Below are 24,648 nucleotides of genomic sequence, written 5' to 3' on the forward strand. Positions count from 1 at the left end.
GACATGGAACAGTATATTATGAATAGGAAAGAAAATTTCATTATTTTCGTCTTGCAGTTAATTCCGTCCTTTCTGTCTGAGGACCCTGTTAAAATGGAAGGTATTGGTAGCAGACGGCATTGGAGTAGAATAACAATACAGCACTTACTTAGCGGAACCATTTAGAAGAAAGGATACTGAGCTCTTTCACTGAGATTTGAAACTGACTAAAACAGGAACATTGTAATAAACTTATCATTAAAGCAAGAAATTAATGGTATAAACATCATTGCTACATATTCAGTATGCAAATATAGCGATGCTGAATAGATCTCTGTTAATCTTAGCTAGCCTTTCCATAGCATTTAACATAAAGTTACTAAACATAGGATTGAAATTAGGACAAAAAATCCTTTCGCAGAATTTAATTTAAAACCATAATTTAAGTTGAGAACTAAACAGCAATGGTGGAACAATCTGCTTGCCTCAATCAGTAGAGTCTGAAAGTGTCTGTCAGAGAAAAGCCAGTATGGAAGTGTGATATGGATGTTAAATTTGTATTGCAACAAGAATATCTGACCCCACCATCTGTGGTGGCCATCTTGCTAAGGGGACATGGACCTAATAAATCTCCTAAGAAGCGTTCCCAATCTGCTTGAATGACCTATTGTATAAGGAGGCTTGGAGCAAGCACTCTGGCCTCACATTTCCTTTGCTTCACATCCTGTGGCAGAGCATGAGCTCAGCAGGCTGGGGTGCAGGGTTGCCTGCTGCCTGTGATAATCCCCTCTCCCAGTAGGGGCCTCCACTGATGCATGGCTAAGAACATGCTTCCTCTTTTGCTTGCATCCCAGTGGGGTTTCCATTCCTGACGTGGGCCCAAATCCAGGCTGATAAAGGAAGGTGGAAAAGTTAAGAGAGTTCCAGAGGCTGCCAGAGATATTTCCAGATAAATTTCTAAACCATCACTTATCTGACAGAAATGCATAGGTAGTGTGAGGACTAGTAAGATGGTAATTTTGGAAAGATTCTTTCCTTCCCACCCCCACAATGAGAGCTAAGGTCTAACTACCACCTGTTCAACAGAATCTGGCTGTTTGCCTCCTTCTCCTTCAGGGAGCCACTGGCTAAGGATCGTCACCAGCATGAACCTAATGCCTCCCGACAGGCTGTCCCTAGCCAAGAGGGACCTGGGTCGAGTGCACCAGTTATTGTCACAGGATACACAGCTCATAGCGACTCCTGTGGTGCAACCAGCTGAAAGCCAACCAGAGAAGATGAAGAGTGTACATTTGTCCTGACACAGCTTTGCTCTTGCTGGCTGCCAACTCCCTCACTATCTGGAGCCAAGCTTCTGTTACACCAGTCTTCTGTGGGTAAAGCCATGCTAAGATTCTAGGTATTATTTCCCAAACCCACTGAAAAAGATGCAAACAAGGTTATGGCCAAAGAACCAGGCTTGGCTGGAAGATTTGAGACCATGGATTGAAGCGGGCATTTTAGCCATTTAAAGGTTTATTCATAATTTTGTGTTATAACAAAATCTTGTAGCACCAAGCATACAGGATGGTATGATTCGATTTTTAAAGCAAAACAGTTACTATAAAAGTTTGCCAGTAGATAATGGCAGAGGTGAGGAACTGGGAAGCAAAGAATTTTGTTTACTCTTCATGCTTCTTGAAGGTGACAGCAAGAAACACATTCTGGCACAGGTGTGTCCTAGTTACTACCCAGTAAAACTTACCCGATCAGGTAGGAGTGACTCAGAAATGCTATCAGCAAGAAACGTAGACTGCTTTCACAATAGCTGTGGTCTACAGTTAGTCCTACTAATTAGTGACTACTGAAATATTTGGATCTAAGCCCTATAAACTAAGCTGATGCAGTGTATAAAAAAGGAAGTCAATCCAAAGAACCACGCCCTCATCCCTGTGTGCACGTGTCCATCTTAGTAACGAGAACCTGAAATTGTAGTGAGACAAGCACAGAAACTGGTGATCCCCTCGCCATTACCAGTTACTCAACTCACCTTAACTATTTTCCAAGCCTTCTCAGGAACTCTGGAAACATCATTCTTCGGGCGTACAACCTAAAAAGCACAGAGTTTATGGACCTGCCACCTGATGTCAGACACAAGAGAAGGGCAGTAAGCCTTCCCAATTTCAGGTACAGGGAGAAAATGGCTTGGAATCTTTGTTGCTGTCACTTAAAATACTCTTGTCACTTTGAATTTCATTCTGGAATCTAGTGGCATGGTGAAGTCATTTTCAAACTCTGGATGTGACTACATGAATTATAATGGGTTTGCTGCAGTAGAGTAATTCAAAAACAATTTAAAAAACCAATTATTCAAAGCTAGCTCTAAAAAAAGGAACAAATAAGTGATGGCAGAACTATTTAAAGAATCATTTAACAGTGCCATTTTCCAGGAGGCACTTACACTAGGCAAATGTGACACATGGAGCTAATGGTGTCAGTGGCCAAGTCACCTCCTGATGGCCAAAGCACATTTAAAACCAACAATCTCAACTGTGAAGTCATTCAAAAAAAAAGTCAATCACAGTGAATCTTTTGCACTCAATCCAATCCTTGTGTACACACACCAATCCAATCCTCTGGAAAAGTGTGTCTACTTGTAGCTATAGTGGGTGTGAGACAGTTACTCAGAAGTAATCTCTACTTTTTAGCATCTTCGATTTATTTATAGTACTCTATAATTGTATTTTTCTCAACTCTTTGAAACCACATCCCATTTCCTAATTCAAAAACAGCCTCTGTAACTTCCTCCTTCCTATTAATATACTTAATTCTTTATTCTTTACAGGTGGGAGGAAATCTGTGCCATGGTAAGGAATGAAATAATAATCCAGGAATGAAAACCACTGACATTCATACTTTTCCATTGGGTCAAGTATGCTTTTCTATTTTCAGATGGAGTTTTATGTGGCCAGCACTGGCCTTGAACTTGCTATGTACCAGATACAAACTGATCCTTCGGTCTCTATTTCTAGAATACTGGGATTATAGACATGTGCCACTATGGCTAGTTTTGCGTGGTGCCAGGGGATCAAGTCCAGGGCTTTATCATGCTAGGCAAGTATTACATAAACTAAGCTACATTCCTAGCCTTTATTACATAGTTAAGAAGTTCCTTCAATTCATTTTTAATTATTCGAATATACTAGCCTAATGAATGAAAACTTTACCTTCAAATGCCAAACCCTTAAAATACTAACATTTGGTTTTAACTCAGAGCAGGCAATGTTTGTAGCAACAACCTAAAACCTGTTTCTATCATGAGTCTTCTCTTTTGTAAATTACTCATAAACACGCAAAAGCCTGACTAGTAGTTAACAAAGTTACACAGGTGCTCAGGAAACATTTCCTTCTGTCAGTAAGAACAAGAATGAGCACAATGTGCTGAGTGCGCATTCGTAAGGTACTGTCATCCAGGAGGAAACACACTAAAAACACACAATGTACCATACATGAGGTTCTGACTGAGAATTTACTATTTACTAGCCTTGTAGTGTATGGTGTGCAAATATTTTACTTAATGAAGTAACTGTATAACTTTAAATTATTTTTTGACAGCCTCTATCTTATCTATAGAATAATAAAAAAAAACCATAATAAATAACATTATGTGAGGCTAGAGAGACAACACAGGGTTAAGAGCACTTGCTGTTCCTTACAGAGGATCTGGGGTCAGTTCCCAGGACACACGGTGGCTAAAAACCACCTAACTCCTGTTCTAGGTGACTGACACATTGTTATCTCTGAGAGCACCAGTCATGCATGAAATGCACACATACAAACGTGCAAGCAAAACATAAATAAATCCAAAACAATCAATAATAACATCACTAATAAGGTAGGAGTCTAGAGGGCTAGTTGGGGGAAGGAGTCTGAAGCTAAGACTCATGGGACTCAGCCACCTATACACAGTGACTGTAATAATTAAACAAAGCTCTAAAACTTGGCTTCTTAAAAACTATAGCATGAAGATGTATACAGGAGCTAATTTTTTTACAGATGTTTGTGAAAGGATTAAAATGGTAAATTAGCACAAAGTAAGCAAGACAGGACCGGCACAGTAAAATTCCCGTATGTATGAGCTGCTCTTACTACTGTTGGCATGAGCTGATACTTGCACTTTATCTGGATTGATTGCTAGAAAGTAGGTGCATGTTCTAAGGGCTTTAGAAATGGTTAAGCAAGAATGGGCACAGTGGAGAAAGGCCTGATGAAAGGCAGCGCCACACCTAACACACAAGGGGTCTGTAGTAGGAGCAGCAGGCAAAGTAATGGGAAGAAAACAGACCAGCAGCCCATGATGTCCCATGAAGGCTTGTCTGCGTCAGTTCGGAAGCGCTCATCCTCCTTTTATGAGTCATTATAGATTTCTACTTCTACCATAAAATTTCAACACACTAGACAAGTGGATAAATCATATTTCCACATCTAATAAATTATTGAAGTCTTTCCAATTCAGATCAATGAATCCCTCTAATTGTCAAAAGTTTTTTCCCCCTTCAGTACATCCACAAAAGGGATTCCAAAATAAAATGAGAAGTTTAAATAATTTAAAATTTTTTGTGAGGGTGCCCAAGGAGCAGTCATTACAGTAAGAACCGAAAAGGACTGCCATAGATTATGGTGTTAGCAGTTTTTATGCGAGACTGAATTCTGGGTGGTTTTCCTGTTTTAGGCAGCTGGATCTAGTTTAGTTTCCCCATCACTGCTGGCCAGCTAGGGCCAGTGGCTCAATCTGTTGTTGGAGAAATGTAATTCCCCTGGGAAATAATTAATTTGGGACGGAAGTCATAATGTTGGTTTTATTTGGATAGTCTAAAACTGATCATGCCTAACTCATCCTACACAGACAGAGAACACAATACAGAGGAAAGCAAGGTGGGCTGATTTAGAGTCGGATGGTTTTGTGAAACTCTATTCTGTACAATGATGATAATCACATCTAGTTTTAAAAAGCTACAGGAAAAACCTTCATACAGGCTGCAGTATGACCTAAGAGGAAATTCAGTCTCAACTTTTTCCTAGGCATTTCTCATTTGATGGTAACTGAACATTTGAAACCTGCAGCACAAGGCCTATCTTTAAGAAGGTTGAAATGTATTGGATGGTTGAACCTCCTGGAAGTTGTAGCATTATGGTCCCTGTTTATAGGTGAAAATACCCAGATAAAAACACACTCACATTTGCATCACAAAGAATGAAAACATTTCTAATGAGCCAGCAAAGTTGGCCAAGAAGGAGCATGGAAGGGCGTGGTCATCAAAACCTGAGACAGGAAGTGACAGCAAGTGTTCAAAAGGCTAAAATCTTTAAGGATAGGAGATTAAAACAAAATTTAAGAATCACAATTCATGCTGCATGCCTTTAATTTAAACACTGCGGGATGGAGAGGAACGTGGGGACAGTCTGGTCTACAGAGGCATTCCAGGACAGCTAGGGCTACACAGAAAAACCCTGTCTATAAAAATAACAACAACAATGGAAACAAAAAAGAAAACAAAGGAAAACCAACCAACCAAACAAACAAAAATTCCAATTCTTAGCAAACATAAAGTCACCAGTATTCTAAGGTACTTGGCATATCTATTTTACCAGGTTTTTTTTTTTTTTTTAATGTGCTGGTGATTGTGTGAGCTTATGGACACCACTGCATTAAGATCCCACGAAAGCAGAAGAGAGCACTGGAACCACAGACAGTTGTGAGACACCATGAGGGTTCTGAGAAATGAACTGGGTTTTATGCAAGAACAGCAATAACTTTACCCACCGAACCACTTCTCTGGCCTGATAGTTTAGCAATTTCTATCATTTTATAATCTTGCCATTAAGTTTCGAACTAAACTTACTTACTGGCTTTGAGAAATTTTCCATGGAAATACATTTTCAATTTCGTAATGGCAGTAAATCAGAACAGACAATCTACATCAAAGAAATTTGTTTCAAAGCCACCATGCTTAACATCTATTCAGTAAAGCAAGAGATACTGGCACCGGGGAGCCAGCCACACAGGCCTAGGGGAAAACAAAATCCCAATAAGAGTGCCAAATGTGCTTTTGTATCTCAAGACTCCTTCAACAGAAACATTATGGGGAGATAAAAATTAGGGAAACACTGAACTTAACTAATTTAAAATGTTGAAAAAACATCTTTTGCATTTATGTTTTATAACCAAGTGCTTTCCCCACATTTGTCCCAAGGCAGCTGATGCTCTCTATACCACCACTGCTAATACTAGCAATTGGAACATGCTCTTTGGCAAGGCAGAAATAAGATAATTGTTCAACATAGGCTGGCTTTTCAGGAATACTGGAAGCATTGCCTGTAATTATAGACATCTGTCACTGCTAGCCACTCAGAACTAAGCCTGACATCAATATACAACCATAGCACTAAACTGCCCGCAGGCACAGCAATGGAGACCAGACACGCTAGGCAGGCAATCATCTGCTTCATCCAAACTATCTGTCAAAGGGTCCCAACCACAAATAGCTCTTACATTTTGTATCCTTAGGATAATATGTTGATTTATTTTAGGTTCTCTAATATTTACAGTCTAGGCTATCTACTAAAATAAAGAAACAAAACTTATGGCTAATGGAGGCAGTTACTGTTCACAGTCATCATAAAAGGTCATAGCTCAACCCTCAAATGTTAAAAATTGATGGCAGCTTTAACCATGTGCCATCATACAGATGTTTCTTTTTGTAGAGGCAATTATTTTCAATAGCAATTCAAAATGGTAAATACAATCTTTTATCAGCAAGTATGTTCACATACTGATCTAATAGAAATGCTCATATTTTAAGGCATTTTTGAGACATAACTATGAGTTTCAATGTTACATATGGAAGAATCCAGACTGTTCCTTTGGGTTTAGCTTTACAAATAGACCCTTATCTTGCACTTAAAATATAAATATATACAAAATGTACATACACACATATAATGTACATACATATGTGTTTACATACATGTATGTATGTATGTAAGTAAGTAAATAATGTGGTGCATAAAAACTAGTAAATGATATTGAAGGATAAAATACTGACATAATTTTGCTCTTTATAAAAACTCAAAAATGTATATGCAGCTGTACATTTGTATTTTTGAAGCCAAAAACACACTATAGCTTTAAATACTGCTTCCCCCACCTCTAAGTACGTTTAAGCAGCTTTGGACACAAATAAAAGAGTATTAGGAATTTAGGCTAATTAGGAGTTAAGACTTACAATTAGTATGTGTTACTAAAAACTCAGATATTTCTTGGTCTGATCGCAGCAGCCTAGACTGAAGGAAAACTATTAATTACAGAAAGACAGTTAGCTTACAAGTGAGCTGCATTTTAAAAACCTCCTTTAAAATACAATCGCTAAATGCCTTACAGTGCTGTAATGTGAGACAGGTTCAAATCTTATTACTTCACTGAAATTAAAACCTAAGTTTTAATACTGCTCAAGTCGAACAATGATTCCACACTTTATTGCTTTTGAAATCCCTTGATGATCATAGGAAAAAATGCCCCGGAGAAAAAAAAGACTGTTTTCGATAAACAGAAAATACAGTTTGCACTCTTAGCCTCTTTGTCATCACAAAAAAAGGATTTAATGCCAATTCTTTAAAAAAAGACTTTTCCCCCACAAAATGTGCACCTTGTGTGCCATTTGTAAAATCAGTTCACTTTCTTTTATTTATTACTGCAGCGCGGCAAGGCAATAAAGCAGCTACCGATAGCTAATAAATTACATGCCTTTTAAAACAATTCTCTTGCTACAAAAACATGTAACTACAAAGGCTTACATTTACATGGTACAGCACACGAAATGTCTATATTTGTGTCCTATTAACCATCTTAGCAAATTGTCTTGCCAAAAATAATGTGATCTACAAATGTCTACAACATACAGTAAAAGCTGTTCATGAAACCTACACATGGTATTTAAACTTTCTAAAAACTCCTCCAAAATAAATTTTAAAATATACATTTGCACCAAAGGTATTTAAGGCTTTCTAACCAGGATTAATTTAAACTTTGCTCAGAACTTTACTGAGAGCTGAGAAGGTATCTTTTTGTAATTTATGTTCCTAGGATAATGCAATCTCTTAAAAATGATAGCTCCCAGCATTTACCTCAAACAAATTTAAAATATTGAGATCACTGGATTTCAGACAAAATGCCCATTTGGTTCATACATACTGTGTGTGTGTCTGTGTGTGTGTGTATGGAATGTTGTTACATAGTGTTCTTATCAAATGATTTTTTCCTCTCTCACATACTAATATTTTAAATTATGTTCCCGTATACACAAAACTGCTATTAAAAATTTTACTTTGTGAAAGTAAGCTTTGGTTTTTTTTTCTCTGCTCCCCACTCCCACTCTTCTGTGTATGAATCAGTTTGGAAAAATCTATACCCCAATTCCAGAATTAAATTGTTAAATTAGTAAGAGTATTTGCTTACTGCCCTCCTCTTCTAACCTCATGAGGTAACACATTGGTTTTTATTATTAATCTCCTCCACTTCCTGTAATAGCTATAATAGCTGTGGCTTTTTTGTTCCATACCTACAAATTTTCAGCTTTGTTTAATTATGTATGATGAATATTGCTTCAATCTTCAAAGTACAACAACTCAGTTCCACTTTATCTCTTCTTCAAGAGAGGAACTAAATTTACATTCTGTAGCAGTCTGCCCTTCATTTCTTTCTTTTGAATCAGTATAATTATTATGATTAATAACTAGGACCACACAGAAAATTTCCAAATTTTTATGTGTCTGCACATGATGTGTGTGAGAGCAGGTGTGTAAGCAGTATGGTTCATGTGTAGAGGAAGAGGGTGCCATGCAGAGGTTGGAAACTCAGGCCATCAGGCTTACACTGTAAGTCCTTTTAGTTGCTGAGCCATTTTATTAACCTGCTAAGTGTTTTTAAGAGTTCAGTGACGTAAGCTTATCGTATCAAGTTATTTAGAAGGTAACCATTGCTCTCATTAATAATGATATTCTAATACATCTACACTTCTCTATGTACATGTGTGTATAATATGTTTATATATCTAAATATATACACCTAACTTGTTTTTACTTCTAATAGTAAATGTTCATGTTTGATAAAATTATAATCATTTCCCCAAACTATAGTCAATCATAAATATTAATATTTTCAGTGAAAGAGGAAAGGAACAAAACGCTTAACATGTTCACTCACACATAGTACAGTAAATACTATGTAAACATTCTATTGGATGACATTTCATTCAGTGCATAGAAACCAACCTTAAATTACACTTAGCACCTATGTGACAGAATGGAAGCAAGGAAAGCCTTGGGGTGTCAGCTGGAAGTCAATGCTTTCACTCATATTCTTAGGTGGAATGTTAGTTGCTGTTAAGCTCCTTAATTTGATAAACAATATGAACTGAACTGACATTAGGATTTGCATCTGTGGATGGGAAAGTGTGAAACTGAGCTCTTCTGTCCCCTCTGCTCCAACATGCAGCAAATTCCTTTCTTACATAGTTATATTATGCAAGTGAGTGACAATACCACACACACAAACCTTAGACAGCCTCAGATTTTCATGAGAGTGCTCTGACAGGTTCCCAGTGCTTTGTACATCACTTATTGAGTAACAATTGGTTTTAAGTTCTTTACCAGTCTGTGCTGGCAAGACTCTGGTCACAATAGTGGGTCCTGCTTAACACACTGTAGGCAACTAAATAGATTTGCAGGGATAAGTATATGTATAATGGAAAAAAAAAAAAAAAGCCAACAGTCAGGCCGGGCGGTGGTGGCGCATGCCTTTAATCCCAGCACTTGGGAGGCAGAGGCAGGTGGATTGCTGTGAGTTCGAGGCCAGCCTGGTCTACACTGTAAGTCCAGGACAGCCAAGGCTACATAGAAAAACCCAGTCTCAAAAAAAAAAAAAAAAAAAAAAAAAAAAAAAAAGCAACAGTCATAGCCAATAAAAGCAACAGTCATAGCCAATAATGATCTTTTTCTAGTTTACAATTCCTAAAAACTAAATACCGTCTGGTCTAATCTGTGAGCTCCTACCACAGCACTGCAAAATCAGCAATGCCCATTTCAGAAAAGTAAGTAGAATCAGAATAAAATGTCTCTCATAACTCAAAACTCAGAACAACACATCCTGCCTGATGTGTATGCAAGCAACCACAAAGAAATGAGTTGATAGCATAGCCTTGTCATAGTTGTACTGGTAAATACAAGCTATGCTGCTGTATTGCTTGGTATTGCTCTTGTCTTCAAGAATCCCAAATATACCGAGAAAATGAAGACAGAGGACATAAAATATTCAAGGAATGAGATCAGGAATGATAGCTCATCATTTAATGCACTTAGAGTGCTAGACAGAGCTAAGGTTAAATCTTCTATTTATTTATTTATTTATTTTTACTGTGTTTGTGTATTAAGCTGTATGTGAGCGCCTGTGCCATGCATGACATGTGTGTAGAGGTCAGAGGGTAACTCAGTAGAGCCTATTCTCTCCTTTCACCTTTACATAGGTTCAGGGAATCAAAATCATGTTGCCTGGACAGCCCTTTAGCCTGCAGAGCTGCACTGATGCACTGGAGGCCAAACCATGTGGTACCATTTCCTACATGGATATTCTTAGCCTACTTACTTTTCTGGAGAATTGAGTGAATAACACTGTATGAGATTTAATGGATGAAAAAGCTTTGTTATAGAAATGTTTGGCATAAGATGAACTTTAAACAAATGCTACCACTGTCATTATAAGTGAACTTTAACAGATATGACTCAGACACTAAGAACTGTAAGTGTGAATGCTTGGATGGGGATGGCATGTATAGAACTGTAAGTGTGAATGCTTGGATGGGGATGGCGTGTATAGAACTGTAAGTGTGAATGCTTGGATGGGGATGGCGTGTATAGAACTGTAAGTGTGAATGCTTGGATGGGGATGGCGTGTATAGAACTGTAAGTGTGAATGCTTGGACGGGGATGGCGTGTATAGAACTGTAAGTGTGAATGCTTGGACGGGAATGGCGTGTATAGAACTGTAAGTGTGAATGCTTGGACGGGGATGGCGTGTATAGAACTGTAAGTGTGAATGCTTGGACGGGGATGGCGTGTATAGAACTGTAAGTGTGAATGCTTGGATGGGGATGGCGTGTATAGAACTGTAAGTGTGAATGCTTGGACGGGGATGGCGTGTATAGAACTGTAAGTGTGAATGCTTGGACGGGGATGGCGTGTATAGAACTGTAAGTGTGAATGCTTGGACGGGGATGGCGTGTATAGAACTGTAAGTGTGAATGCTTGGACGGGGATGGCGTGTATAGAACTGTAAGTGTGAATGCTTGGACGGGGATGGTGTGTATAGAACTGTAAGTGTGAATGCTTGGATGGGGATGGTGTGTATAGAACTGTAAGTGTGAATGCTTGGATGGGGATGGTGTGTATAGAACTGTAAGTGTGAATGCGTGGATGGGGATGGTGTGTATAGAACTGTAAGTGTGAATGCTTGGATGGGAAAGGCGTGTATAGAACTGTAAGTGTGAATGCTTGGACGGGGATGGCGTGTATAGAACTGTAAGTGTGAATGCTTGGATGGGGATGGCGTGTATAGAACTGTAAGTGTGAATGATTGGATGGGGATGGCGTGTATAGAACTGTAAGTGTGAATGCTTGGATGGGGATGGTGTGTATAGAACTGTAAGTGTGAATGCTTGGATGGGGATGGTGTGTATAGAACTGTAAGTGTGAATGCGTGGATGGGGATGGTGTGTATAGAACTGTAAGTGTGAATGCTTGGATGGGAAAGGCGTGTATAGAACTGTAAGTGTGAATGCTTGGATGGGGATGGCGTGTATAGAACTGTAAGTGTGAATGCGTGGGTGGGGATGGTGTGTATAGAACTGTAAGTGTGAATGCGTGGATGGGGATGGCGTGTATAGAACTGTAAGTATGAATGCTTGGACGGGGATGGCGTGTATAGAACTGTAAGTGTGAATGCTTGGATGGGGATGGCGTGTATAGAACTGTAAGTGTGAATGCTTGGATGGGGATGGCGTGTATAGAACTGTAAGTGTGAATGCTTGGATGGGGATGGTGTGTATAGAACTGTAAGTGTGAATGCTTGGATGGGGATGGCGTGTATAGAGAACAATGTCATCCAAGCTGAAAATGGGGACAAACCACAGAAGAATAAAGGGACTAAAATTGGATAGTGGCTGTACTAGTTTATTATTACTTATAGAGTGTACTGGTTTTTTTTTGTGTGTGTGTTAGGGGAGCAAGTAGCAGGGAGTTCTCTAAGTGGGAGAAACTAGGATTAAAATGTGGTTTAAGATTTGTCTATCAAGCCGGGCGTGGTGGCTACGCCTGTAATCCCAGCACTCAGGGAGGCAGAGGCAGGTGGCACTCTGTAAATTCGATGCTAGCCTGGTCTACAAAGCAAGTCCAGGACAGCTAGGGCTATACAGAGAAACCCTGACTCGAAAAACAAAAGCAAATAAAAAGATTTGTCTATCTATAGGGCACATGATAGGCATGTGTCAACTGTTTAGTTCTGGTGTCTCTGATACCATGTGTTCCGTTTCTTGATATTATGGCCTTTCTGGTCATTTCATAATTCTTCCTATTCTTTATTTTCAGTTTGAAATTTCTACTTCTTGCAGTCTGAACCCTGAGCACCCTTACTTCATCTACCCATTCCAGGGTAGGGTGCTATTATTCAAAAAAGTTCAAATAACTATGCACCAAAACGAGCTTAAAAGCACCAAGTGTGGAAACAGGGCTCTGTGCTGCTCTGCTGGACACTTAGGAAACCTAGGCTGAGAATGCCCTGATGAGAACACTGCTAACTCTGCGCCTCTTTCCCAGAATCAGGGCCAGCATAAGGTATGTGGGGGTGCGGCGCGGTGGCGGCCACCAAGTAGAACTGGGCATGTACGCTAACTACTTAAAAACATGTGTAGGTTAGAGAGACAGCCCAGGTACTTGTATGCGTTCTCAAACAGTTGAGGAGAACTTACTATCTTCTTGTTTTAGTTTGTGTCACTATTTAGAAACAAACAAACAACTCCATATCCTTTGTTTCCACCACAGGAAACAGAACTTTGTACTTTTTCCCTAAACTTAATATAAATTTAAAAACTCTAAATATTCTAGAAAAACCTCACATCTTATCAATATCTCTGAACAAAGGAAAAAATACAACAATAAGACAGCTTCCCTCTTTTTTTTTTTTTTTATTAATTTATTCTTGTTACATCTCAATGTTTATCCCATCCCATGTATCCTCCCATTCCTCCCCCCCCCCCATTTTCCCATTATTCCCCTCCCCTATGACTGTTCCTGAGGGGGATTACCTCCCCCTATATATTCTCATAGGGTATCAAGTCTCTTCTTGGCTACCTGCTGTCCTTCCTCTGAGTGCCACCAGGTCTCCCCCTCCAGGGGACATGGTCAAATGTGAGGCACCAGAGTACGTGAGAAAGTCGTATCACACTCTCCACTCAACTGTGGAGAATATTCTGACCATTGGCTAGATCTGGGAAGGGGTTTAAAGTTTACCTCCTGTATTGTCCTTGGCTGGTGCCTTAGTTTGAGCGGGACCCCTGGGCCCAAATCTGCCTATCATATTGTTCTACTTGTAGGTTTCTAGGACCCTCTGGATCCTTTTATTTTGCTGTTCTCCCATGCGTCTCTCATTTAGAGTCCCAATAGGATGCCTTCCCCTCTGTCCCAGTTTCCTGGTAAGTGAAGGCTTTCGTGGGACATGCCCCTTGGGCTAGTATGCAGATATAAGTGAGTATATACCATTTGATTCTTTCTGCTTCTGGGTTAACTCACTCATTATGATCATTTCTAGCTCAATCCATTTATCCACAAATTTCGGGAATTCCTTGTTTTTAATAGCTGAATAGACAGCTTCCCTCTTAAGGTTTTGCTTTCCAGGCTAAGGAGATCTAAGGCAATCGTGATGCTGATTTCCATGTGTGCTTTGCTCTTAATAGGCACGGACTGCATCTCTTCGCACTCTATTAGAACTGCTTTGAAACAAGTCAAACTGAACATTTCTCTACTGTGTCTGTAGGGCTGTTTTGCATAGGCTACATTTCTAGGCAGCTATAAAAGTCTAAACGAATGTAGTCATATAGCCATTTGATTCTAACCGTAGTCTTGAAAGGGCACTGCAGGCTCAGCTAATAGCATGAGACATACTCTTAAGAAAATAAGGACCAGGAGAGGCTCAGTTGGTGAAGAGCTTGCTGTGCAGGCACGAGGACCTGAGTTTGTTTCCAGCTGATCAAGGCAGTACAGACCTGGAGACACAGAGACAGGAGGGTCCATAGAGAGTACTGTCTAGCAGTCAGGCTGCTTCTGTGAGAGACCTTATCTCAGAATATAAGGTGGAGTCTGGTTGAGGAAGGCACCCTACACTGACCTCTAGTTTCCATAACTGTACGCACACACACAAATACACACATTCTCATATATATTCAAACAAAATTAAGTTCTATACATGTTCAGAAATAGGCCATACCTTTTTTATTTCTTAAATAATTAAACATTTTACTGATTTTTAAAAAGAGAAGAAGCATGGGAGAATAAGTGCCAAGTACTTTTTAATGATCATTGAGAAACCTACGGTGTCCACAGAGTACCAAAGGGCAGACGGGAGCCTGGGTCTTCACAAACCAATGAAATGTGCTAGGTTCCACCTAAGTAAAATACACTGTCTCTCTTACGGAAACACTCTACTCCATGCCAACTCATGTTTCTTAAGACAGGGTTTCTCTGTGTAGCCTTAGCTGTCCTGGACTTACTTTGTAAGCCAGGCTGGCCTTGAACTCACAGCGATTCGCCTGCCTCTGCCTCCTGAATGCTGGGATTAAAGGCGTGCACCAACGCACTCAGCTCTGAAAATAGTTTTTATTTTCTACAAGATGGAAGGCTATATTGGCTGTCTTCACATGGCTGCAAAGAACATTCCATTACTGTGAAAAAAAAAATGTCTAGTATAGGAGCCATTATTCAGTAAGTACTTTCTAAATGCTAATTTTAAATTTGAGAATAAAAGTGGTATATCTAGTCTAGGAAGAATTAGGATCTTTCACCAAACCATGTGATGGTTTCTTCTTCCCCTCCCCACTGAGAAGGAACATATAAATCACTTATATTCAATAAATATGTTTATAGTGTATTACACCGTGGCCCAGCATCTACTTCGGCAATTTACATTCTGGTATCTGAGAATGAGAAGTTGAGAAGGGAGAAAAACATTTTAACCCAACAACATACAACATACTACTACACTTAATTATTCTCCCAAGTAGTAAATAGGAATATTCCGAAAGCACGGACCTTAAAAGCGTGGCATGGGTAGCTTACTGTGAGAGATTCCAGAGCTATTACAGAAAGTTTTTTTCTTTAATTCTGGACCACCTTTAAAAATGTTTCAAATTCTAAAATGGCTAAAAGTAGGTAAGGATAATATAAAAGCAGATGGTTTGGGCCATCTGAATACAAAAAAAGCAGGTGTTTAGCAAAACAGAAGCATTTGCCAGTTTACCAACACTGCGGCTTCTACATCCGACTTGTCTCCCCTGCAATCTCTGCATGTGTTTATGGTGATCATGTGATACAGTCAACTGATGCCAAAGCCTAATCTCCTGAAACCAAGAGTTTACCGAGGCTTCCAAGGAAGCTGTTATCATTTCACAACAGCATTTCCTTATTACTATTTTAATTGCAGAAGGTTGAAAAAAATTTCTTTCGTCAAAGTTAGGATACATTCTTTGTATTTAATGTAACTACTTTAAAAAGAACAAAGAAAGAGCATATTAAGGTCTTGCTCTAGGAAAACATTAATATTGACACATGCGAATTACCTCAAAGTTTAAGCTACATCTGCAGATTATAGACTGTATTATTCAAGTGTAAGGGAAGAAGAAATTATTATAAATTAGCTTTTAGAAACAAGGACAGTAACTAGTGTCTCCTACTACATGCAAAATCTAACTACATATTACTAAAAACAAAAAAGCCAATCCCTTCATTTTTCAGTTTGTCTTTAAACAAACCACATGGGCAATTTCATAATAAAATTCAAAGGAAGCTGAAAATATAGAATCAAAATACAGTTCATAGTCATATTGTCTTCCTGGTTCAGAGTCTCTTCTTAGTGTGACACAGGATTTGGAGATAGGTGAAATTCCATATATATAAACATATATGGGTGCGTGCAACTTGACACTCTAATACGTCATGAAAATAAGCATAACTTGAACTTCAGGAAAAAGACCCAGCGTATCTCCAAAAAGGGTCAAGGATGCTGAAAAAATGGACACTGATAGTTATCAATCAAGGAAGGAGACCTTGAGAGTCAGCAGAAAACAGTGATTTTATACAACTATCAATAGCAGCATGTAAAGCTGTACAGAGTGTATACGGTAAGCACAGAACCCATAGCCAGGCTATTCTACTAGCAGTCAGCCATACCTTGCTCCTCTAGTTATGAACCACTTAACTGTATGTAGCGGATCATGGATGGTAGCAATGAAGGACCCTGAGTACCTTTGTCTGTTGAGTGCTCATGGAGTGGAAGCGTTATGCTCAGCAACAAAACATGGCAATTTAACGATGCAGGGGTAGACATATCACAATTTTCCTACTGAAGAAACTGGATTTCAGAAAAACTGTTATATGTGTATTAAGAGTCTGCAACTGACAGTTGGGATTTGAATCCATGTCAGAATAATTCTAAGTAACTCCAAAGACCATATTTGGCTTCCACGCAAGACAGGGTTTCTCTGTGTAATACCCCTGGCTATCCTGGAACTATCTTTGTAGACCAGGCTGGCCTCGAACTCACAGAGATCCACCTGCCTCTGCTTCTCGATTGCTGGGATTAAAGGCGTGCACCACCACGCCTAGCTCCAAAGACCATATTCTTAACCAATTACGCATATATACATACATGAACATGAATGCCCTGAAAAGTATATAATACAGGCAGATCAGTGCTAGGTAGAATTAGATACTAAAACTGGTTACACAGGCTACCAGAAATGATTTAGTATTCATCTTTCAAAAATTCACATTCTTCAAATATGATTCTCCATATTGACATTCTAGTAATTAAAATAATTCATTAACTACTTTTCTTTAGCTGCTTACAAGAGTGCATAGTAATTAATTATTCCTCCATGCTTTTCTTAGACATTATCAGAAATAGTAGCAAAGAATTTCAAAGCATATGCCAGGAACTATGTTAAGCTGATGTTTTTCCAATTTAGTATTACTGACATTTAGAGGCAGGTGACTCATGGTTATAGAGCCTGTGTTGATCCTGTGAACTGTGTAATAGCATCCTGGGCCCATAGCACCCCACAGCAAAATGGCAATCAAAAATGTCTTCCAATTTACTCCAATGCCTTCTGGGAAATGAAAACCACTTCTGGAGAGAACTACCGCCTGTATTAAGCAATGCACACAAACTCACCAATGGCATGTTCATATCTATCAGAAGTGTCATTATTATTCTAGTTGTACAAGTGAGGAAAGTGAAAGTGCAACTAGAACGGTAACGGAGGCAACAGAACTAAGTGGGAGCATCAGGAGCTGCTCCACTCCAGAGCTGCACTTTAACTCAACACACCAGGCTTCTAACAGAATCAAAGTTGGGCTTCCCAGTCTAAAAAACGAAGAAAGAACTAGTTTAGCCGGGTATGGTGGCGCACGCCTTTAATCCCAGCATTGGGGAGGCAGAGGCAGGCGGATCTCTGTGAGTTTGGGGCCAACCTGGTCTACACAGCTAGTCTAGGACAGCCAAGGCTACACAGGGAAATCAGTTTAATTTGGTAATACTACCCAACAAAAAGAGGTTAAGAAACATGAGCAGAGAGCAGGAGAGTTGGCCCAGCAGTTAAGAGCACCTGTTGCTCTTACAGAGGATCCTGGTTTGGGTGCCAGTATCTACATGGTGGTTTACAACTCCATGTGATTTCCTAATTCCAGTTCCAGGAAACCCAGTGCCCTCCTCTGACCTCTGTGGACACCAGACTACACACAATGCACAAACATACACGCAGGGAAAACACTCATAAGCATAAAATAAATAAATAAATCTTCCTTGGAATATACCCAGAAGATGCTCCAGCACACAACAAGAAACTTTGCTCAACCATGTTCATAGCAGCCTTATTCATAATAGCCAGAACATGGAAACAGCCTAAGTGTCCCTCTGTAGAAGAGTGGATAAAGAAACTGTGGTACATATACACTATGGAATACTACTCAGCTATTAAAAACAAGGAATTCCCGAAATTTGTGGATAAATGGATTGAGCTAGAAATGATCATAATGAGTGAGTTAACCCAGAAGCAGAAAGAATCAAATGGTATATACTCACTTATATCTGCATACTAGCCCAAGGGGCATGTCCCACGAAAGCCTTCACTTACCAGGAAACTGGGACAGAGGGGAGGGCATCCTACTGGGACTCTAAATGAGAGAAGCATGGGAGAATAGCAAAATAAAAGGATCCAGAGGGTCCTAGAAATCTACAAGTAGAACAATATGATAGGCAGATTTGGGCCCAGGGGTCCCGCTCAAACTAAGGCACCAACCAAGGACAATACAGGAGGTAAACTTTAAACCCCTTCCCAGATCTAGCCAATGGTCAGAACATTCTCCACAGTTGAGTGGAGAGTGTGATATGACTTTCTCACGTACTCTGGTGCTTCACATTTGACCATGTCCCCTGGAGGGGGAGACCTGGTGGCACTCAGAGGAAGGACAGCAGGTAGCCAAGAAGAGACTTGATACCCTATGAGAATATATAGGGGGACGTAATCCCCCTCAGGAACAGTCATAGGGGAGGGGAATAATGGGAAAATGGGGGGGGGGAATGGGAGGATACAAGGGATGGGATAACCATTGAGATGTAACAAGAATAAATTAATAAAAAAAAAAAAATAAAAATCTTAAAAAAATGAACAGAAGTATCATAAAGCTCCAGTTTCCCACTTTGTAGCTCCTAAGGCAGCACAACACAGATAATGCAGCTTTTGGTGGTGGTGGTGGGCGGGCAGAGATGTAATAAACTTCTTTGTGAATCTCATCAAAGGCAGTGGTCTTTCACACACACAAAAATACAACATATCACATTTCTTCTTGTGGTATTGGGAAGACATTATATGAAGAACCCGCGTTTAATGCTTGCCCCCAAGAACTGCTAATTGTCTGACTTTTGAAAAGTTAAGCTGCCATACTGATGCAAAGCTCTCTCTGTGAGATGAGGAAGAAAGTACTCACACAAAACCACCTGAGCAACAGGCTGCAGCTACATAGTGGTGACATCATTTCTCTCATACTGTCTTTTCTACAAAGCAGGCTCCACCCACTTGTCAATATGCTCTTGATGTTCTGCACACAGTGCTTATTATCTGTCTCTCAGCTATCGTAACTGTAATTACTGATTGTTCAATTCACCCAAATGAAGATCAAAGGAAAAGGGAAGAAAGAGAAGGTGAAACCAGGATGCATCCTCAAAGCATCACTAGAGAGATGACGTCATGGGACTGTTGCAAGGAAGGAAAATGAATGTTTGCTGTTGTGTGGTACAAGTGATTAATAAATGTCGGCTCTTCCTCTTACCAACTATTATACAGAATAGAGATTTTTCCTCCAAATGATGTCCTGTGGGTACCGAAAACCCAGTCCACTAATTAAATAATTAAAGGAACTATATTTCCCCTTATGTTTTGTTAATTTTTAAAGGAGAAGCAAAGTACTATATAATATCATGGAAACAACTTCTCTGAAATCATGTATAAGCTAAATATGTGGGAGTTTTGAATGGCTATAACACACTCTGTGCCTATTCAATTTTATAATTTTACTACTGTCGGCGGCAGCTTCCAGCGTGAGAGAACTTGAGACTGTATATTGGATTTGTTTACTGTGAGATCTCTACTGCGACAATAAAACGGGCAGACAGGCCTCCTGATACATTAGGCAACCCCAAGTGGTCATCAGTAAACATACACACATATAGCCAACACTAGATGGACTTAGTAGGTTGCACACACACACACACACGCCCATGCATAAGCGCCCACGCACAGATGAGCATGCACACATATACACATATAAAATTAAAGAAGAGGGAGCGGGGGACATGGGAGGAGTTGGAATGATATAAATACAGTATCATGTATGAAATTCTCAAAAAATAAAATAATTTTTAAAGAAACATTTATTTACTTTTTTGCTAGCATCAAAACATTAAGTGACAGCCAAAAGGACAGCTGAAGAAAGTGTGGAGGCTCAAGAAACACACAAAACCTGGATAAAGCAAGGGGAAGTCTACTTCTTGAACTTTCAGTATATATATTATTGTTAGGAATTTAACCAAACAAGTTTCTGCTCTGCTGTTTAGGCCAGGGTGAAATATATATTTTATTTTAAAGCACAGGTGAACTAAAACATGAATATAGGCTTTGCAGACAGGGGATGCTAAGAAGATGGCTATCCCACAATGTTAACTGAGTCCAGAACAAAGCCCAGGAAAAATGGCCTCCAAAAACTGCCTGCTGGTGCCTCTGACAAGAATGTAAGCTTTGTGTTTTCCACAGGCTCATGCTAAAGCTACCAACTAAAGAACTGAGCCTAGAAAGTCTAGGCTGTTTCTCTATACGAAAAGACACCTGATACTTAATGCGTGCGTGCGTGCGTGCGTGCGTGCGTGCGTGCGTGTGTGTGTGTGTGTGTGAGACAGATGACTTATGGGCAACTTGTAGTTTCCTTTCTAATTTTCCTTCCCCTTTCGAGACTAGGCTATTGCTATCAAAGTTTTTTTTTTTTTTTTTTTTTTTTTTTAATGTGTGTGTGTGCATTAACGCTGATGTGCACATGTAGATAGAGATAGGAGATAAACTTGGAATTGGTTGGGTCTCTCCTTCTACCATGTAGGTATTAGGGATTGAACTAAGGTTGTCAGACTTGGAAATAAGTACTTTTTTATTCCTTGATCACCAGCTTAATTATACATTTTTAAATAATATTTCCCCATGTAAGTAAAAATCTTTGTTGATACCCTATTTTTATAAGATAAAACTGATCATCTCATGCTTTCACATCTTCATAGCTTTGTGTCTTCCTTTCCTCAGCTGGAAATAATCATTACCTTCTGCTTTCAATATGGACCCATCACCTCTATCTTTAAGACTAGTTCAAATATAATTTCTCATGGGATGTTTCTTGACTCCTTTCACATGACACTTCTTTTTGCTGTTGTTGTTGTTGTTGTTTTGAGACAGGGTTTCTCTGTGTACCTTCGCTGTCCTGGACTCTCTCTGTAGACCAGGCTGGCCTTGAACTCACAGAGCTCTGCCTGCCTCTGCTTCTCGGATTTATGGCTAGGATTAAAGGCGTGCGCCACCACCACCTGGCTCATATGGCACTTTTAAACTTTCTTTTGTCATTTAGTGTTATCAGTTATTTGATTACACACTTCTTAATCTAGAAGTTCTAAGCATCATGACTAGGGTATAGTATGTAAATACTCAGTGAACATTTAATGAAGAAATTAAGAAATAAAGCACTGGAAATTCTAGTTCAAAGGTAAAATTACCCACACAAAGTGATTTTGTTTACTTACTCCATGTGTTCATTTCAGAAATGCTAAAAATTTCTTTTTTAAGTATATGAAACATTCCCTCTGATGAGCAATTACTTGGAAGATCAGCATGGGAAACACTGTTTCACTTCTCCCTGCCCTGGACCACACAGCAAGCTAAAAGGCCTACTAGGCTATGTACAGGACCATCCATTTCTGTTCAATCTATGATCCCATTATGGAGTAGTGCTTTATAGCAACATGGACACAAATACAGTGTGTATGTGTGTGTGTGTGTGTGTGTGTGCGCGTGTGCGTGCACGCGCAGGGGGAGGCAGGAGAAGATTTGGGACAGTGGGTAACTATAGAGAGTTCTTTTACAGAACCCAGCCTTGCAGAGGCACATATCTCTAGCACCAGCTCCTCAGGCAGGAGGATCACTTCAGCCCAGGTGCTCAAGGTCAGCTCAGGAAAGACACTGGGATTCAGCAGTGTTAGAGTTCCAGTTTTCAAAGAAATACTGAATGGAAAAAGGGGGTGGGGGGAAGAGGCACTGTTACTCTTGCCTTTTTTATTGAGTTTCAAACCCAGAACTCTGTGTCCAAGAAGAGAAGCACTTTAACACTGACTGAACCACATCCCAGCCCTCTGCCAACTGAAACAAACCAAACAAATCTTTCTTCTTTATAATAATGTTATATACATAGAAAAGCTACAAATGTAATGTTTTTTAAATGTATCACTCAGTTATTTTCACCTAATGCTAGCCTTACACACACACACACACACACACACACACACACACACACACACACACACACACACACACCACAAAATGAATTGAACTACAGACCTACTGGTTTCATCTACATCTCCACCAGAGTTTGGGTTGCTGTTTTCTGTCCAGGGTTCCACTGTGTTGCCATGTCTCCTCAGTCTTTCCTTGATGTAATTTTGAGAAATATTGGACAATTCATTTGTAGGATGTGTCTCAGATTAGATTTGTCTGATGCTTCTCTTGATTGGATTAAGGGTATATATTTTTAACAAAACTACCCAGGATACTCAGTGTCAATAGAGCTAACTTACTATGTCAGTCTTTGTCTCAGAGCACAGTAACTGGTTTTCTGTGTAATTAATGTGTATTGTAAAATATGCCAGATTCCTTGTGGAGACCAATGAAAGAACCCATTTGTCCTTAACTTTATGCTTATTAATATTAGGATCCATTACCACTTCTATTACTGTTATCCCAATAACAATTTTATATATTTTTTATTCTCTCTAATGTATTTACTTGCAATCATCCGCACGCACACACACAGTTGCTGTGTTGTGACTTAATTATCAGTTAACCACATGCATTTCAGTTGGAACCCATGGAAGCTCACTTTCCTCTGTGAATTCTAAACTCATTCTCATGTCCTCTTTTTGCCTAATTCTCCACTACTTGTCGGCATCACGTATATTTTCTGTGATCCAGTCCTTTAAAGTACCCACTTCTAACAAAGTCTGGTTCTATTTGTTGGAAAATTAATTTTAGAAATTAACATTTGAGATCTAGGTGTAGTTGCTACTGTAGCTTCATTTATTCTAGGCTCTTTCAATGTCAAAGCAGAAAAATAAGTATGTTTATCAAACCACATATATTTATTTCTGTCACTTCTGTAGGAAAAAAAATCTACCAGGAACTCATACCAGGATTAATCTGGTTGAATATGAAAGTTCATCCTAACTTTGTGATTTCCTTATCTAAAATTCTCATCTTCAGTGGCAAGAAGCCTAGATCCTATAATCACTGTTCCAAAATCTGAGGAAATGCTTGGTGAGGTCTGGGAAACCTGCCAAGTCGCCATAAAATCCCCACACACTAGAGGCTGCAAGGAGCTTTTCTTGCTCTCGCCAGTCTTCACGTGGCCTCACAGTTCATTAATTGTTCTTGCCAGTGGTTCTTCCCAGTGTCCCAAGCTAAGGAAGTACTCTGTTTCTTGCTTTCTAGTGGCTACTGCCTTTCTATTTCTGGCTACTTGGTTATGCTAGACCCTCAGTTTTCTGTCTAGTTCAAGAAGAGCCACGAGCTTTTAATCTGTCCAGTGGTCTTGCTGCTATGAGATGAGTCTGATGCCTCTTACAACTTTCTAACAGTCCTAAACAGAAATGTGAAATCCCCTGAATGCAGCTCATCAAGATCTCAGAGATGTCCAGCTCAGTCTACAGAAGAGAATGTACATGTGTAGCCAATTGGATGTACTTGAGATGGTATAGAGGACACTTGACATTAAAAGGTCAAATAATGAATTAAAATGAAACATGAAGAACAGGTACAATATAGAGAAGAGGAAGAATGATCAAATGCTATAAAATGCATATAAAGGTTGTACACAATTGTATAAGTGCCAATGTGTGGTCAAAGTGAGAAGGGAAAATTATTTTATATTTTATCTATTCAGGGAAAGACAAACACATTTAATTGTACAGAAGCATATCCTAATGCTAATACTAAGAGATTGCTATTGCAGGACCCACTAGTAAGACTTCAACACTCTTGATGTTAATATAGTAATTATTTATACAAATACTGGTCTTCGATCTTGGGCAGCAGTGATGAATCTTCAAGTTAATCCCACTTTTACTTTCATATCTAGTCTATACCACAGCAATTCTCTAGCATAGAATGCTATTTTGCCAACTTATTTATTATTCGATCACTAGTTGTGATCAAATACTCAACACAAAGCAACGTATGGGAGTCTTGCAGTTTGAGAGCACACAGTGTACAATGACAGGCAGGCACAGTGGCAGAAGTGTGAAGCTTCTGCATTCATTGCCTCTGTAGTCAGAAAGCAGAGACTAAGCAAGAAGTGAGGTTGGACTGTAATACCTCAAGCCTATCCTCAGTGATCCCACTCCCCCCAGTGAGACTTCCTCTTTAAAGGTTCTACAGCCTTCCAAAAAAAATCTACCAGCTGTGGAGCAGGTGTTCAAACATCTGAGCCTATGATGACACTTTATACTCCAAC

The 24,648-nt window shown here is 39.4% G+C and overlaps 1 protein-coding gene across 2 annotated transcripts in view; it reads right to left on the bottom strand.

Annotated features, from left to right (window-relative positions):
* The window catches only part of Ranbp17 (RAN binding protein 17), a 304,243-nt gene that overhangs the window by 111,881 nt on the left and 167,714 nt on the right, over nt 1–24,648 (bottom strand). The window contains exon 15 of one of the 2 annotated variants that reach the window (XM_051167332.1): nt 2,009–2,068. The exons of the other annotated variant lie outside the window; for it this stretch is intronic. Coding sequence (XP_051023289.1) covers nt 2,009–2,068 — 60 coding nt within the window. The remainder of the gene's footprint in view (nt 1–2,008; nt 2,069–24,648) is intronic. 2 annotated transcript variants of the gene reach the window in all.

Source organism: Acomys russatus, chromosome 25 (genome assembly GCF_903995435.1).
Source record: "Acomys russatus chromosome 25, mAcoRus1.1, whole genome shotgun sequence".
NCBI classification, from domain to species: domain Eukaryota; kingdom Metazoa; phylum Chordata; class Mammalia; order Rodentia; family Muridae; genus Acomys; species Acomys russatus.